A 16,406-nucleotide genomic window follows, 5' to 3' on the forward strand; every position below is an offset into this window, starting at 1 on the left:
CTCCAAAAACAGCTCTTCATTTAACTAATTATGTGACTTCTAAAAACCGTTGGCTACACCAGTGATTTGGTGTGTCATTATTAAAGGTGGTGAATACTTATGCAATCAATTATTTTATATATTTGTAATTAATTTAGATCATCTTATAGAGATCTGTTTTCACTTTGACACATAAGAGTCTTTTTTCTCTTGATCAATGTCCAAAAAAAGCCAAATTAAATCCCCTGTGATTCAATGTTGCAAAGCAATAAAACATGAAATCTTTCAAGAGAGGTGAATACTTTTTATAGGCATTGTAGTGTGCGGTAACTTCAAACAAGTAGTTAGCTAATTGTCTGATTTTCTTTTGTAATAAAACCAGGTGTAAGAAAATGGTTCCTGCCTCAAAGCGATTCACCATCCATCGAGCTTCAAACGTGCTGACACTCTCTCTAAAGCGCTTTGCTAACTTTACTGGTGGAAAGATCGCAAAGGTATTATTTTAGTTTTGGGGAGTAATACATCAGTGTTTGAGACAACGTTCTCTAGGCTAACTGCCTTAAACGAGCATGTTCAAATTATGATGTCATGAATTATCTTTGCTATTTATCACAGCCTCTAGTTCCTTTTCTTAGTTATATAATAGAACTCTAAGTAAGATTTTTCGGAGGGAGGAGGATGTAAAGAGGCTACGAGGGATGCAGATGTTTATTGTTTATTTAGAGATGCAACATAGTAACAGACCCTTCTGGCCCAATAAGCCATGCCTTCCAATTAGACCCAGATGATCAATTAACCTACTGATTTTTGGGACTACAATACTATACAGAAGTCTTAGGCACATGTACTATATATAGCTAGGGTGTCTAAGTCATTTGCACAGTACTGTATATTGGGTCCTTCGAGATACCAAGTAACATTTAATATTGCTAAGCTAATACAAAGCTAAGTTCTCTTGTTTCTGTTTCCCAGCCATCTTCCTATGTTAACCAATATATGGTTTGGAATATGGGAGCATTCGGAAGAAACCCATGTGGTTAAACTCCTTAAAGACAGTGGTGGAATTGAACCTGGTCACTGGTGCTGTAATAGTGTTATGCTGTGTACATGGGTAAGAATATGGGGGAGACGATCTAATTGTGGGAAAGTATGAAGTAATCCGGTTTGTTGATTACAGCCACAAGGCAGAATTATTTTTAAACAGAGAAACTGGATAAGATCAATGTTCAAAGAGACGTAGATGCCCATGCACACAGGTATAGCAAGTGGTGTTGAAAGAAATTAACTTTTTGATGTTTGTTGCGAGCGAACTTAGTATAAAAGTATAATAGTCTTGCTGTGATTATTTAGGGCTTTGATGAAATTGCACTTGGGTTATTATTTTGCTTTCCTTATCTCAAAGGATATACTTGCCATAGGAGTGTAGAATCAATTCACAGACTTGCTGTTCCCAGAGAGGGCAGGTTGGCTAAAAGAGAAGAAATTGAGTAGATTGTGCCTCTGCAGCTAAGAAGAATCGGAATTAATCCTTTAAGGTTTTGCCGTGTTCTTACAGGGTGAGTGGAGGAGTTTGGGACCAGTTGTCATCGTCAATGAATAGAAAGCAGAGCACATAGAGCTGGGCTGAGGAGAAATTTCCTCACTGAAAGGGTGATGGATCTTTGGAATTTTCTGTCCTGGTTTAGTCATTGAATTTATCAAAACAACAAAAAAAAGAGTTCTGGTTGTCAAAGAAATTGAGAGAAAAATTGATAATGTTAGGAAATGTGGACTTTGATCTGCCATGTGCCTGAACGGCAAATATCCCACTCTACTCCTCCTCTGGTTAATTATGTTCTTAAACTGACCATTTCCTCTCAACCTAGTTCGTTTTTTGTCATCATTTTAAAGAATGAAGTGCAAATTCCAACTGAGACACTAAGTTGTTCTGTTTAGACTTTGAGACCAGTATTGAGGCTTGTTTATCTGATGACTTTTGAGGTTAGTTAAATAAGAGATTTGTGTTGCTTTTAGATACTTGTATTAAAATACGTAATCAATATTGACTGTATTTTCTGAAAATGACCCTTCTATTAGCAGCGGAAAACTCTGTTCCCTTGAGACTTACAGGATCTGTATTTTGAATGTGATAGGGCGAAGTTGCAGCCCTCTCCACTTGAGGCAAAATGGGGTGCTCTTAAGAGAAAGATATTGTGATTCAGAGCAATGCAAACAGCTTGTAGTGTGTCTAGTTTTTTTTGTGCCATCCCAAAGTACTTTATGATCAGTGAAGTCCTTTTGAAGTGTGTCAACGCGAAGTATTCAGAATATGCATCAAGACTATCTGCCCATTAAGGCTGAGCTTTTTAATTATAGAAACTTACAGGCCCTTCCGCTGCCACTGGTGCTGATCTTTTAACTAACTCTAAGATCAGTTTAACTCTTCCCTCCTACAGAGCCTTCCGTTTTCAATCAACCGTGCCTATCTTAAGAGTTTCTTAAATACCTGTAATGTACCTGCCTCAACAACCACCACCACATCTTATCGAAACTTCTGTAACATGAACAAATTTGATATTTCCCTTGTTATGAGATTAATTATGGAATAAAGTATTTTAAAATGTACAAAGATTTGCAATACCTTATTTATGAAGGAAGCCATCTTATTTTTAGGAGGTGAGATATTCTGAGTACCTGGATGTTCGGCCTTACATGTCTCAGTCAAATGGAGAGCCGGTGGTCTACGCTTTGTATGCGGTGTTGGTACATTCAGGATTCAGCTGTCATGCTGGACATTACTACTGTTACATCAAGGTAATTACTTAAGTTCAGTTATCATTCAACCGTACACTGTACATAAACAGCATTCCTCTGGAGCTGAGGTGCAAAAGATGTTACCAACAGTACATAGCACGTATGATTTTAATTTCAGAAGTAGTCAAATTACTAAAAGGTATTTGCATCAAAAGTTATCTGTATATTTTTTGGGTTAATGTGATTGAAGATTAGCTCTATTTGACACACGTACGTTGAAACTTGCAATAAAATGTGTCACTTGCGTCGGCGGGGGGGGGGGGGGGTGCTGGGAGCAACCCACAAGTGTTGCCACTCTTCTGGTGCCGATGTAGTATGCCCAAACCCATACGTCTTTGAAATATGGGAGGAATCTGTTGCAGCCAGAGGAAACCCACGCAGTCACAAGCAGAGTATATAAGCTACTTACCAGCAGTGGTAGGAATCAAAACCCCTATCAGTGATCGCTGGTGCTGTAGAGCAATTGCACTAACCGCTATGCTACTTTACCATCCCGTAGTATGTTTAACCAAATCACTAAAAATTACTGTAAATTTTTGGGGTGAATGTGTTAAGTTCCCTGTATTTCTTCAGAACATGATTTTGTAGTGGAAGCTCTGGATGTTAACCGCTATTTGTAATTGAAAATGAATGTGTCTCCAGGCGAGTAATGGGCAGTGGTACCAGATGAACGATTCCCTCGTATCTACAAGCGATATCCGATCAGTGCTGAATCAGCAAGCATATGTACTGTTTTATATCAGGTATTTCAACAAAATATTTGGAAAGTGAAACTTTCATGTGCTCAGAACTTTGCCCTTTAACTAAAGCACTAACTCATGATTTTTTCAGATCACATGACACAAAAAATGGGTCAAAGCATTCTAATCACATGGGCCAGTCATCTCCGAGACCACCTGTCAATCAGCGGTTGGCTACCAACCAATCTCTTTCTGGTTTCATTGGACCACAACTCTCTCCACAAATGACCAAGGTAGGACAAATAACTGAGTTTGTCAACTTGGGGGCAATTGGTTAATATTTTTGTCTGAGATGAGCCAGTGGTGTCCAGCATACATGCTGATGTTATGCAACAAAAAATTTTGTCGTCTCAGATTTTAATTACACCATCTTTCATAAGAGGTGTTATTGAGATAAGATTATGTACTCGTGGATACTTGTCGTGTGAAATCAAGGCAACGGTTATTTGGAAACATAAGGGATTCTGCAGGTGCTGGAAATCCAGAGCAATACATACACAATGCCAGGGGAGCTCAGCAGGTCAGGCAGCATTGATGAAAATGAATAAATGGTCAACATTTTGGGTCGAGACCCTTCCTCAGGACTGGAAAGGAGGGGCGAAGATGCCAGAATAAACCGGTGCTTGGAGGAGATCTAGTTAGAAAGTGATAGGTGAAGCTAAGTGGGTGGGTTAATTGGGATATTTTTGGTTTTAGTTTGATTTCTCTGCATTGTTCAAAAATAAATATTTCAATCTCTAACACCATAAGACCAGAGGAGCAGAGTTGGGCCAATCAGCCCATTGAGTGGGCTATGAAATTCCATCATGGCTGATTTATTATCCCTCTCAACCCCATTCTTTTGTCTTTGCCCTGTAACCTTTCACTCATACTAATCAAAAACCTGTCAACCTCTGCTTTAAATATACCGAAGCTGAAAAAATGCAAGATCATGATTAATAGGTTTGGCTTTATTACCTTCCTCCATTGCATGCAGCACCAAGACTCAAAAGCTTATTTACAACAGCCCTTCACTGGGGTCTCAGCCTGAAATATCAACTGCTTATTCCTCTCCATAGATGCTTCCTGACTTGAATTCTTCCAGTATTTTGTGTGTGTTGCTCTAGATTTCAAGAATCTGTGGAATCTCTTGTGTTTATTTATCTAAATTATTGATCTTATTATCATGAATACTATGTACTGTTTTATTTTGCATTGAGTAATAGGTACTCATTTTGTATTAAGTAGTCCTCAAAATTCAGAAGTAAAATTTATTATCATAGTACATACGTGTCTCCACATACAATGTGAGATTATTTTTCCTGCAGGCATACTTAGGAAATCTGTAAAACAGTAACAGTAAACAGGATCAATGAACAACAAACTGTGCAAATGTAAATAAATAGCAATAAATAACGAGAGCATGAAATAACAAGATAGCGTCCTTAAAGTGAGACCATTGGTTGTGGGAACACCAGAAATAGAATGAGTATAGTAACCCCCTTTTGTTCAAGAGCCTTATGGTTAAGAGGTAGTAAGTGTTCTTGAACCTGATGGTGTGAGTCCTGAGACTCCTGTACCTTCTGCCTGATGGGAGCAGGAAAACAAGAGCATGGCCTGGGTGGTGAGGCTCTTTGATGATGGATGCTGCTTTTCTAAGGCAGCATTTCATGTAGATGTGCTCAATGGTTGGGAGGACTTTACCCGTGGTGTACTGGACCAAATCCATTACCTTTTGGAGGATTTCCGCTCGAAAGCATTGATGTTCCCATACCAGGCCATAATGCAGCCAGTCAGCATGCTTTCCACTACATGTTCATAGAAGTTCGCTAAGGTTTTTGATGACATGCCAAATCTCCGCAGACTTCTGAGGAAGGAGAGGCACTGTCGTGCTTTCTTTGCAATTTATATAATTGGTCCAGGACAGGTCCTCTAAGATTGTGACACCCAGGAATTTAAAGTTACTGACCCTCTCCACCTCTGATCCTCCGATGAGTACTGGCTCATGGACTTCACTGTTTTAGTACGTGATAACAACGGGGCGCCATGGTATTGTAGCGGTTAACGTGGTGCTAGTACAGCTCGGAGCATCGGGGTGCAGAGTTTGATGCCATCTGTGAGGAGTTTGTACACCCTCGCTGAATAATGGTCATACTAAAATTGCGTTCTCTGTAGGGATTAACTTTGAAATGTTCTATGTACTTCATGGTTTAATGAATTATTTTTCTGCATTACAGAAATCAAATCACTTAACAAATGGAAATTGCTCCCTGAAGGATGTTCACAGCAATGCAACGCCCAGCACAAGTGGAACCAGGACAATTTCTACGCCCCCTGGACCCTCTCAGAGCCGGTTACTGCCCAGACCAACTACCTTACCCGAATCTTCCAAGCGGCAGAAGCTTTCATTTAGTATACAGCCTTCCAAGCCGGGAACGAGACAAGCCCAGCCTGCGACCAAGCTCCACAGTAGTCCATTGGAGAACTTGTACAAAGCTCCATCCAGTGTTTCTCACACCAACGTTTCACCATCTACCTCGGGTACCTCAGCGCCAGGATCCCCACCCTCCATTCCATCCGCGACAACCGTCGCAGCCACTCAACCCATGGCATCTAACACTTCCTCTTCTCACGTAATGGTGAACGGTCAGTCCAAGGGATCTTCCAACTCTCTCGTTCCATACAATGAGGAATCTTCAGAGGAATCAGATGAAGAACCCAAAGGCTCGATTAAGGAAAATGGCTATGCAAAGTCCCTGAATAGAGCAATTAATGGAACTGCACCCAGTGTATATCTCAAAATGAATTCGGTGCCTGCAGCCACCAGTGATGACTGTCACCCAGAAAAGCTAACTGAGATGGATGCAACGAAAACTGATGCACTTCGAGATCATGGCAGGCATCCGACATCCGAACCTGTTGTTCCTCAGGAGCAGTCTGTGAACTGTCCTGCAAACGGTTTACCAACCAAGGGACCATCAGCTCATGAAGTAAGTTTTTAAGATTAGCTTTATTGTCACTTTTACAAGTGAAATGTGACACATCAAAGTTCAAAGCAAATTTATTAACAATGTATATATGTGTCAACACATTACTTCTCTGAGATTTGTTTTCTTAAGGTCATTCACAGTAAATACAAAGAAACACAACGGAAACAATGAAGTACTACATACAAGCAAAGACAGACGTCGACCCAATATTCTGTGGAAGACAAATTGTGCAAATACAATCTAAATAATCTATAATATTGATAACCTGAATTGTAGAGTACTGGAAAGTAAATCCATTGATTGTGGAATTGGTTCAGAGTTGTGGTGAGTGAAGTTATCTATGCCGTTTCAAGAGCCTGATGGTTGTAAGCTAATGACTGTTTCTGAACCTGGTGGTGTGGGACCTAAGGCTCCTTTACCACCTCTCCAATGACGGCAGCGAGAAGGAAGCATAGTCCCGATAGTGGGGGTCCTTGATGATGGATGCTGCTTTCTTGTGGCAGCACTCCCTGGTGATGTGCTCAGTGGTGAGGAGGGCTTTTTCTGTGCTGGACTGATCACAATTTCCATTGTAGCGATTGCTGTGGAAGGGATATTTATTGGGATGTTATGACAACTCGAACTTCAGCCAGTAGATGGCAGAAGGAACAGGGATGTTTGAACTGTGAACGTGTTGCGTCATCAATCACAGTCTGTCCCTTTTCCAGTTGAGCTGTGAGCAGTTTAGCATAGAACAATACAGGCCTTTCAGCCTACAATGTTGTGCTGCCTTTTAACCTACACTGTAGATAAATTTAACTTTTTCCTCCTACATAGCTGTCCATGTTAAAGTTCAAATTCAATTGTCATTCAGCCATACATGAATCCAGCCAAAGGAAACAGCATTACTCTACGGCCACGGTGCAAAACACAGTACCAACAATCATAAACAGCACAAGACACTGATAGCACCTGCAAGAAGGCAAGAGTAAACGAGGGGCGAGCGTGAATAATGGACCACTAGGAAATTGCTTTGGAGAGGTAGTAATGAGGAACAAAGTTAGCAGACAAACTTAGGTATTTTGTGTCAGTCTTCACTGTGGAAGACACCAGCAATATGCCAGAAAAAGAAGACGGTGCTTGGGAAGCTGAAAGCTGTGAAGGAGAATGGGTCACCTGGATCAGATGGACTACATGCCAGGGTTCTGACAGAGGTAGCTGAAGAGATTGTGGAGGCATTCGTAATGATTTTTCAAGAATCACTAGATTCTTGAATGGTCCTGGAGGCTGGAAAATTGTAAATGTTACTTAACTCTTTAAGAAGGGAGGGAAGCAGAAGAAAGAAAATTACAGGCCGGTTAGCCCAACTTCAGTGGTTTTCTTAAGGGAAGATCTTGCCTGACAAATCTTCTGTGAGGAAGTAACAGGATAGGCAAATGAGGGTCAGTGGATGTTGTTTGCTTGGATTTTCAAAAGGCCTTTGACAAGGTGCTGTATATAAGGCTGCTTAACAAGATAAGAGCTCATGATAGGAAAGATATAAACATAGATATAAGATCGACTGGCAAAATGCAAAGCGTGAGAATAAAGGGGGCCTCTTCTGGCTGGCTGCCGATAACAAGTGGAGTTCTGGTATTGAGAATGCTTCTTTTCACATTATATGTCAATGTTTTTATGGCTTTGAGGCCAAGTGTGCAAATGATACAGAGATAGGTGGAGGGGCAGGTAGTGTTGAGGAAGCAGGGAGGGTGCAGAAGGACTTGGGCAGATTGGGAGAATAGGCAAAAAAGTGGCAGATGGAGTATAGTGTACGGCCATGCACTATGGTAGAAGGAATAAAGACACAGACTGTTTTCTAAATGGGATGGGGGGGGTGGATTTCAAAGGCCATAGGTCCCCTTATCTAAGAAAAGATGCTCTGTCATTGGAGAGGGTTTGGGGAGGTTCACAAGAATGATTCTGAGAATGAAAGGGTTAATGTACGAAGAGTGTTTGATAGCTCTGGGCCTGTACTTGCTGAAATTTAGAAGAATGAAGAGGTAGGAGTGAATCTCACTGAAACCCATCGAATATTGAATATTATTCACTGGTAACTGGCGACTCTGTGCGTGCTCTCCCGAGCAAACTGCCCTCTACACTATCCTATACCCGAGAAACCCTTCTAAACCTTCAATCTGCTACATCTAGCAAGATCAACAATACCCTGGCGAAGCTACTGACCCAGCTGGAGACCACCGTGTCAGAATTGCTTCTTAAATTCTGGACGGCACCTGGACCCCACCAGCGAGGCCCACCACGTTCCCGGAGACCCGAGGTCTGCTACCGTGCTGGAGAGACGCGGCCCATTCTGAGAGCATCTCCGGAGCAGACAACCACACAGAGGTGACGTCGGAGACCTCAAGGTACCCCAGACGCTTCCCTGGAGCGACCACCGTAAAGCCCCATTGGTGGACATCCACAGCTGCAGGAAGTGAGCCTCTGCCGCCGGCCTCGAAAATCGAGGAATATCAGTAACGTGTTCTACGCAAAATTCGAACAGAAGAGGAACGTCTTGCTCCCTGCGGATGAACCGGACCTGGTGGCATCGAGATTCATCGTCACTGAGGAGGACGTTAGAAGGGCCTTCCTGAATATAAATCCAAGGAAGGCAACAGGCCCAGATGGCGTCCTGGGACGGGTTCTCCAGGCCTGGGCAAGCGAGCTAGCTGGAGTGTTTGCTGACATCTTCAACTGCTCCTTGCTTCAGTCTAAGATCCCCTCGTGTTTTAAGAAGGCAACGATAATCCCAGTGCCGAAGAAGAGCAAGGTGGCATGCCTGAATGACTATCGACCTTACTTTCCATTTTTCTATTTTCTGTTTATGATTTATAATTTAAATTTTTAATATTTACTATCGATTTGTAATCCAGGGAGCAGGAAGCGCAGAATCAAATATCGCTGTGATGATTGTACGTTCTAGTGTCAATTGTTTGGCGGCAATAAAGTATAAAGTATATTGAAAGGCCTAGATAGAGTGAATGTGGAGATGTTTCTTATAGTGGGTGAGTGTAGGGCCAGAGGGTGCAATCTCAGAATGTAGGGATGTCCATTTAGAACAGAGATGAGAAGAAATCTCTTTAGCCAGAGGGTGGTGAATCTGTGGAATTCATTTACACAGATGGCTGTGGAGGCCAGGTCACTGAGTATATCTAAAGCAGAGGTTGATAGGTTCTTGGTTAGTCATGGTGTGAAAGGTTACGAGGAGAAGGAAAGAGAATGGGGTTGAGTAGGAAAATAAATCAGCCATAACAGAATGGCGGAGCAGACTTGATGGGCTGAGTGGCCTAATTCAGCTGCTATGTCTTATGGTATAATGGTCTTCACTCCAAAGAAGGTAGCCCTAGTTCACTCAGTCTATCAGCGTAAGACACAGTCTCTAATCCAGGCTTCACTGGTAAATCTCCCCTGCACCCTCTGTAAAGCTTCAATATCCTTCTTTTAATGAGATGACCAGAACTGAGCACAGTGTTCCCACCATCTGCTCTGCAAGCATCCTCAAGGTCTTGCAAACTTAAATAACATAATTTCAGAGAGTATAACCCAATCTGTTTAATCTTTGCTCATAAGAATTTCTTTAGTTAACTGAGTAGTATTAGGATTGGTCTGGTATGCCATAATGCTTCCACTTTATGTAGAAATATGCAGCTGAGTCACTGGGCTCTTAGAATAAACTTGATCTAGGGTTGATCTGCTTTGTCCGAGTCCTCCTTTCTGGATTAGCCTAACCATAAGTTCCAGTTCAATTCCCTCCAATGTGTGTAAGGAGTTTGTCCATTCTCTGATCTGTTGTCCGATCACGTGGAGTTCCTCCCAAGTTCCAACGATGTTCGGTTGGGGTTAGTAAGCTGCTGGCACTGGAAGCATAGTGACACTTCTGAGCTGCCCCCAGAACATCTCGGAACTGTTTTAGTCATTGACATAAATGACGCATTTCACAGTACCTTCCATCTCCACTGCCACACATGGAGAAATGTGGTTTATAGTCTTGGTATTTTCATTGGTTCTGTATTGTAATCAGTTTGTAATTGTCTGAAATATTTCTCCTTTCCAGGCCCATCTTTTACAGAATCCAAACATAGAACACACATCACAGAACTTAGCAAGCAGAAAAAATGGATCTGAAGATGCCAGGTGGGATCAGTAGTCCTGAATAATAGTTTTTGTGTAAAAACAGGTTGAATCACATTAAGAATCCTTTTTATAATCCAATCTGATCTAAAGTTAGTGTTTGATATAATGTTGTATTGTCTCTTGACATGTGTAATTTGCTTTCAATGTACCATCTGGAAAAATAGCAGGTGGAATTTGATGCAGACAAGTGTGAGGTGTATTACTTTGGGTGGACAAGCCAGGGTAGGTCTTACACAGTGAACCGTGGGTCACTGAGGAGTGCAGTCAAACAGAGGGATCTGGGAATACAGATGCATAATTCCTTGAAAGTGGCATCTCATGTAGATAGGGTCGTGTAGAGCAGTTTTGGCACATTGGCCTTCATAAATCGAATTATTGAGTACAGGACGTGTGATGTTATGTTGAAGTTGTTCAAGATGTTGGTGAGGCTAAATTTGGAATATTGTGTGCAGATCTGGTCAGTTACCTGTAGGAAAGGTATCAATAATATTGGAAGAGTGCAGAGAAAATGTACAAGGATGTTGCCCGGGCTTGAAGACCTGCATGATAGGGAAAGGTTGAATAGGTTAGGACTTTATACCTAACAAAGTAGGAGATTGAGGGGAGATTTGAGAGAAGTGTACAGAATTGAGGGGTATAGATGGGGTAAATGCAAGCAGGCTTCTTCCACTGAGTTTGAGTGAGGTCATAATCTAAGGGTAAGAGGCCGAATAATTAATGGGAACCTGAGTGGGAACTTCACCACTCAGGGTGGTGCAGGTGTGGAACAAGCTCCCAGGAGAAGTGGTGGAGGCGGGTTTGATCGCAACATTTAAGAGAAGTTTGAACAAGTACACGGATGGGAGGGGTGTGGTCCAGGTGCAGGTTGATGGGACTGGGCAGAATATCAGTTCAGCATGGCTTAATGGACCAAAGGGCCTGTTTCTGTACTGTGGTGCTCTATGACTATAATACCACAGAGTTCATTTGGAGAAGATACAATCGTGAGCGTTTAAGTGAGAAACATTAGCCATGGCTTTGAAGGACTGTGAACCTCACTGTTCAGTTTGAACAGATACACATATATAGCATCTTGTCTAAAAGATTTATGTTCCTGACAATGCACCACTGTGGCAGCACAGAGGTCATCTGTTCAATTTGTGGTGTGGAGGGGTGAACGCTAACAATGTTAGAAAACAGTTGTCCTGGTGACTTGAAAATTGAACATCAATCTCATCAAAACCTCGATGTGCTGAACTAGCTCCTCGTCCCTTTGAGAGTTTGGAGTAAATCATCATCACCATGTTTAGGCTTGCCCCTTGATTCCAGAACCGTGACCCTCATCTCCCTGATGCTATTGAACGTGAATCTGTATTACTCATGCCCTCTTCTCATTGCTACCATCAGGAAGGAAGTATAGGAGCCTGAAGACACACTCAATGTTTAGGAACAGCTTCTTCCCCTCCGCCATCAATTTCTTGAATGGACAGTGAACGTACACTACCTCACTATTTTTTATTTTAATTTAATTTTTTGTATATATTTCTTATTGTAATTTAGGTTTTATTATTATATATTGCAATGTGCTGGTGCCACAGAACATCAATTTTCATGACATACTATATACCAGTAATAGTAAATCTGATTGTTGTTCAATGTAAATGGCTCACTAGAAGCTAATGGCAAAATTTCAGCCTTAATGTAGATTGATTTTTGCAAACAAAATTTCATCCTTGTATGAAGATGATCAATACAAGCAGATATATTAAATAACCTGACTGTTGGGAGGGATGGTAATATACATTCGTAGCCACTTTATTAGATAGCTCCTGTGCCTAATAAAGGGGCGCGGAGTGTGTGTTTGTGGTCTGCTGCCGTAGCCCATCCATTTCGAGGTTTAATGTGTTGTGTGTTCAGAGTTGCTCTTCTGCACCCTACTGTTGTAACACATGGTTATTTCAGTTACTGTCACCTTCCTGTCAGCTTGAACCAATCTGGTCATTTCCTTCTGAAATCTCTTATTAACAAGGCGTTTTTGCCAACAGAACTGCCCCTTACTGGATTTTTTTGTGCACCATTTGTTGTAAACTCTAGAGACTGTCGTGGGTGAAAATCTCAGGAGATCAGCTGTTTCTGACTCAAACTACCCTGTCTGACACCAACAATCATTCCACAGTCAAAGTCTCTTAGATGACATTTCTTCCCGATTGTGCTGTTTTTGTCCGAACAACAAGTGAACCTCCTGACCATGTCTTCAGGTTTTTATGCATTGAGTTGCTGCCGCATGATTGGCTGATTAGGTATTTGCATAAACTAGCAGATGTAGAAGTGTAGTGGCATCCACACTGGACTTTGAGGCAAGTGGTCCCGGGTTCCAATCCAGCCAGCTCCTTGCACACTTTCCATCCGTGCTGCGTTGAGCATCAAGCTAGCAGCTAGACCTCGTAATAAAAAAAACATGGCTAAAGAAACAGCAAGGGAAACATTCTGCCCAATGCACCACAAGGCATGGAAAGGAACAGCAACCTAATAAAGTATGAGGGTAGGGTATAAAGATTAAGTAAACACTTATAGTACTGTTTGTGTTTGAATTCCAATATTAAAAATAAATTAATAAGATTATATCTATTACAGAGGAAATGAACAGCACTTGCTTATCCTATCGAAGACTGGCTGTGCAATGAATCATAGTGGCGGTGGTGACGCAGACGTGGTCCAAAGATACATGACTGAGAAAGAAGCAAGCTTAAGTTCTCCGCTAAAAGAAGCCACTGATGGGATGTCTCCATTGCCCCCAGCCGAACCCTTGAAAGGCAGTGGTGATTTTCAGAAAAACATTGATGGATGCGCCGTTGTTAGTGTCACTTCCAACATCCAGAGTCCTGTTCACGAGGTGCGACTGCTCCCAGAGGAAACTGATTCTGAGAAGCACACTGAAGAGAAAGTCAGACCTAGTCAGAGTAGAAAGGAGACTCTGAAGATGGACAACACCTCCAATGGCCATGGAATTGAGCATGATAAACCACCTGCTCAAGATCCAGACAACAAGCTGCCAGAAATGGAAAATCACCGAATTAAACCACAAACTGTTTACGATGATAAGAACAACGTGGAAAGTGAGGGTCAAGCTACTCATAAGGAAAAAATCAGTCAAGATGAAACTCGTCCGGCAGGAAGATTTGACCATTCAACTGAGAAGTATCAATCTGATAGGGAGACGGATAATCAAAAGCAGAATTGGGCATTTGAGGAAAGTGAACAACTTACCAACAAAGATAGGCTTCAGGAACAGCTTACAAAAAAGGATGTGCTCCAGAAGCCAGAGCAGGAAGCAAGTCGTTTAGTCATTGCAGCTGTTAAGGAAACCTCTAATCAAACTAGGAATGGCAATTCAGAACGTGACATCACTTGCAGGACAGCAGTTTTTCCTCCGAGCAGGGTCACGGCCAGTCTAGAGGAAACGCGAATTCAGGAGAAAGAAAGTACCATCGCAGCACATGCAGATGCTCGCAGTAGAGAACAAACCAGTGAAGAGAAAAGTAGAGTGTTGCAAAGGGATAGTCACAAGAATGATTCCAACTACAGGCACAGATCCAGGGAACACAAAGAAAGAAGGTTATCTCAAAATGAAAAGGAAATTGAAAAACCAACAAGTTGCAGTTACAGTAATTGGTCTCACAAAACAGACTATCAAGATGGGAGAACTAATAAATATAAAAGAGATAACGAGTGTCCTGCAGACAGGCAAATTTACTGCAATTCAAAGCTGCTTCCATTTTACCATCACCCCTATCAGGATAAGTTCTACAGGGAGAAGTACAGCTCGGGCTCCAACGGAAGGTCTTGGAACAATCAGTTTGAATATAATGGACTAGAGAGCAAATCTGGGCGTAAACGCCAGCATTGTAACAGCGAGTCGGACACCGAGAGGAAATGGAAAAAGTTCTGTAGGGATCGGCTGTCTGAGGAAAGGAGAATGAAAAGGCACAAAAAATCGAAGAAGAAAAAGGCATCTAAAGATAAACACAGAGATCGAAATCATAGGTAAAATAGCTTTCATGTGGTAATAGCAGCAAGTAGCTCAGGCTTTAGCAGGGCTAACAAACTTTTTTGAGAACCTGTGCCCAAATTGCCAATAATCTTTAAACTTGGTAATTTTGAGCAGAGATAATCATTGATGAATTAGTAACAATAATTAGGACTTTTTAAAGGATAAAGGATGAGTCATATTGCTTATCTGTGTATATTTATTGTTTTTCTATTGATAAAAGTATAACAGACAGATTGAAATAAATGAAGCATTTTAGGATTTCTTTTGCACAGTGCAGTCCCTTCAGCCCAAATTGTACCAACCCTTTAACATGCTCTAGGACCAATCTAACCTTTCCCTCCCACGTAGCCCTTCAATTTTCTATTATCCATGTCCCTGTTTTAGAGTCTTTTTAACGTTCCTGATGTATCTGCCTCTATCACCACCTCTGGCAGTGTGTTACACTTTTTTTTAAAAACAAACTACCTCTGACATCCCCCCCCCCCAAATATTTTCCTTCAAACACCTTAAAGTTATGACACCTCATATTAGCCATTCCCCCGCCCCCGGATTAAAAGCCTGGCTGGCCACTCGATCTATGCCTCATCATGTACACCTCTATCAAGTCACCTCTCATCCAGGCAGCATCCTGGTAAACCTCCTCTGCACCCTCCCTAAAGCTTCCACATCCTTCCTGTAATGAGGGGACTGGAACTGAACACAATCGAAAGATAACATCACCTCACAGCTCTTGAAAGCCTTCCATATGCCTTCCTAACCACCCTATCAACTTGCACAGCCGCTATAAGTGATCTGTGGTTGTGAAAACCAAGATCCCTCGGTTCCTCTGTACTATTAAGAAGAATACACTGTTAAGCATCAACTTCTTGTACCCATTGAGCTAGCATGATAGTGGTCAGCTTTGAGACCAACCTTCTGTGATGTTTGTAAATGCTAGGATGAGTATGAAAAATCCCAGACCATCAATATCAAAATTTTCAAATTTAGACAAGAACTAATCACCATGAGGGGGATGCAGCCTGCCACCAAGCCCTTCAGGCCACAGTCTGAGCTGACCACCAACTATCCTAATCAGTCCTGCCTTTTAGTCACCCCATATACTCATCTATTTAGGGATATGGAGCAGAACAGGCCCTACCAGCCCAGTACGCAGCACTGCTCAGCAACCCACCTATTTGACTAGCCCAATTAAAGCACAATTTACAATGACCAATTAACCTATTAACCAGTACGTCTTTGGACTGTGGGAGGAAACTGGAGCACCCGGAGGAAACCCATGCACTCATGGCAAGAGCATACAAACTCCTTAAAGGGGACACTGGAACTGAATGCCGAACTCTTAACACTCTGGGATGTAATAGCATCGTGCTAACGGTTATGCTCCCGTGGAACCCCTATCAATCCTCCCACCCAGATTCTACCACTCACCTGCATACAGGGGTCATCTACAGTAGCCAATTAACCTACCAACATGTCACATGCACCTTTGGAACGTCATTTCATCCAAAGGAAACCCAGACAGCCACAGGGAGAACGTGTAATCTCAGTGCAGGGTCTGATTTAGGCACAAATCTCTGGCCCTGAGAGGTGACAGCTTTACCAGCTGTGTCACCATGACACTTGTAACCTGATTGCATTACGATTCTGATTTGTTACCGCTGGAGGTATGTGACTGTAATAGGTCCCTACCCTCAAGGAAGTCTCTGCTTTGCACAGCTGACGTTTGTCGATCTGAGGGTGGTTTTA

The 16,406-nt window shown here is 42.0% G+C and overlaps 1 protein-coding gene across 3 annotated transcripts in view; it reads left to right on the forward strand.

Moving 5' to 3' along the window:
- The window catches only part of usp42 (ubiquitin specific peptidase 42), an 88,382-nt gene that overhangs the window by 52,119 nt on the left and 19,857 nt on the right, over positions 1 to 16,406 (forward strand). For all 3 annotated transcript variants that reach the window (XM_072269148.1, XM_072269147.1, XM_072269149.1), the window contains 7 exons: positions 362 to 473; positions 2,632 to 2,772; positions 3,415 to 3,515; positions 3,604 to 3,745; positions 5,729 to 6,481; positions 10,551 to 10,630; positions 13,244 to 14,653. In XM_072269148.1, coding sequence (XP_072125249.1) covers positions 362 to 473; positions 2,632 to 2,772; positions 3,415 to 3,515; positions 3,604 to 3,745; positions 5,729 to 6,481; positions 10,551 to 10,630; positions 13,244 to 14,653 — 2,739 coding nt within the window. The remainder of the gene's footprint in view (positions 1 to 361; positions 474 to 2,631; positions 2,773 to 3,414; positions 3,516 to 3,603; positions 3,746 to 5,728; positions 6,482 to 10,550; positions 10,631 to 13,243; positions 14,654 to 16,406) is intronic.

This window comes from Mobula birostris, chromosome 9 (genome assembly GCF_030028105.1).
Source record: "Mobula birostris isolate sMobBir1 chromosome 9, sMobBir1.hap1, whole genome shotgun sequence".
Lineage (NCBI taxonomy): Eukaryota > Metazoa > Chordata > Chondrichthyes > Myliobatiformes > Myliobatidae > Mobula > Mobula birostris.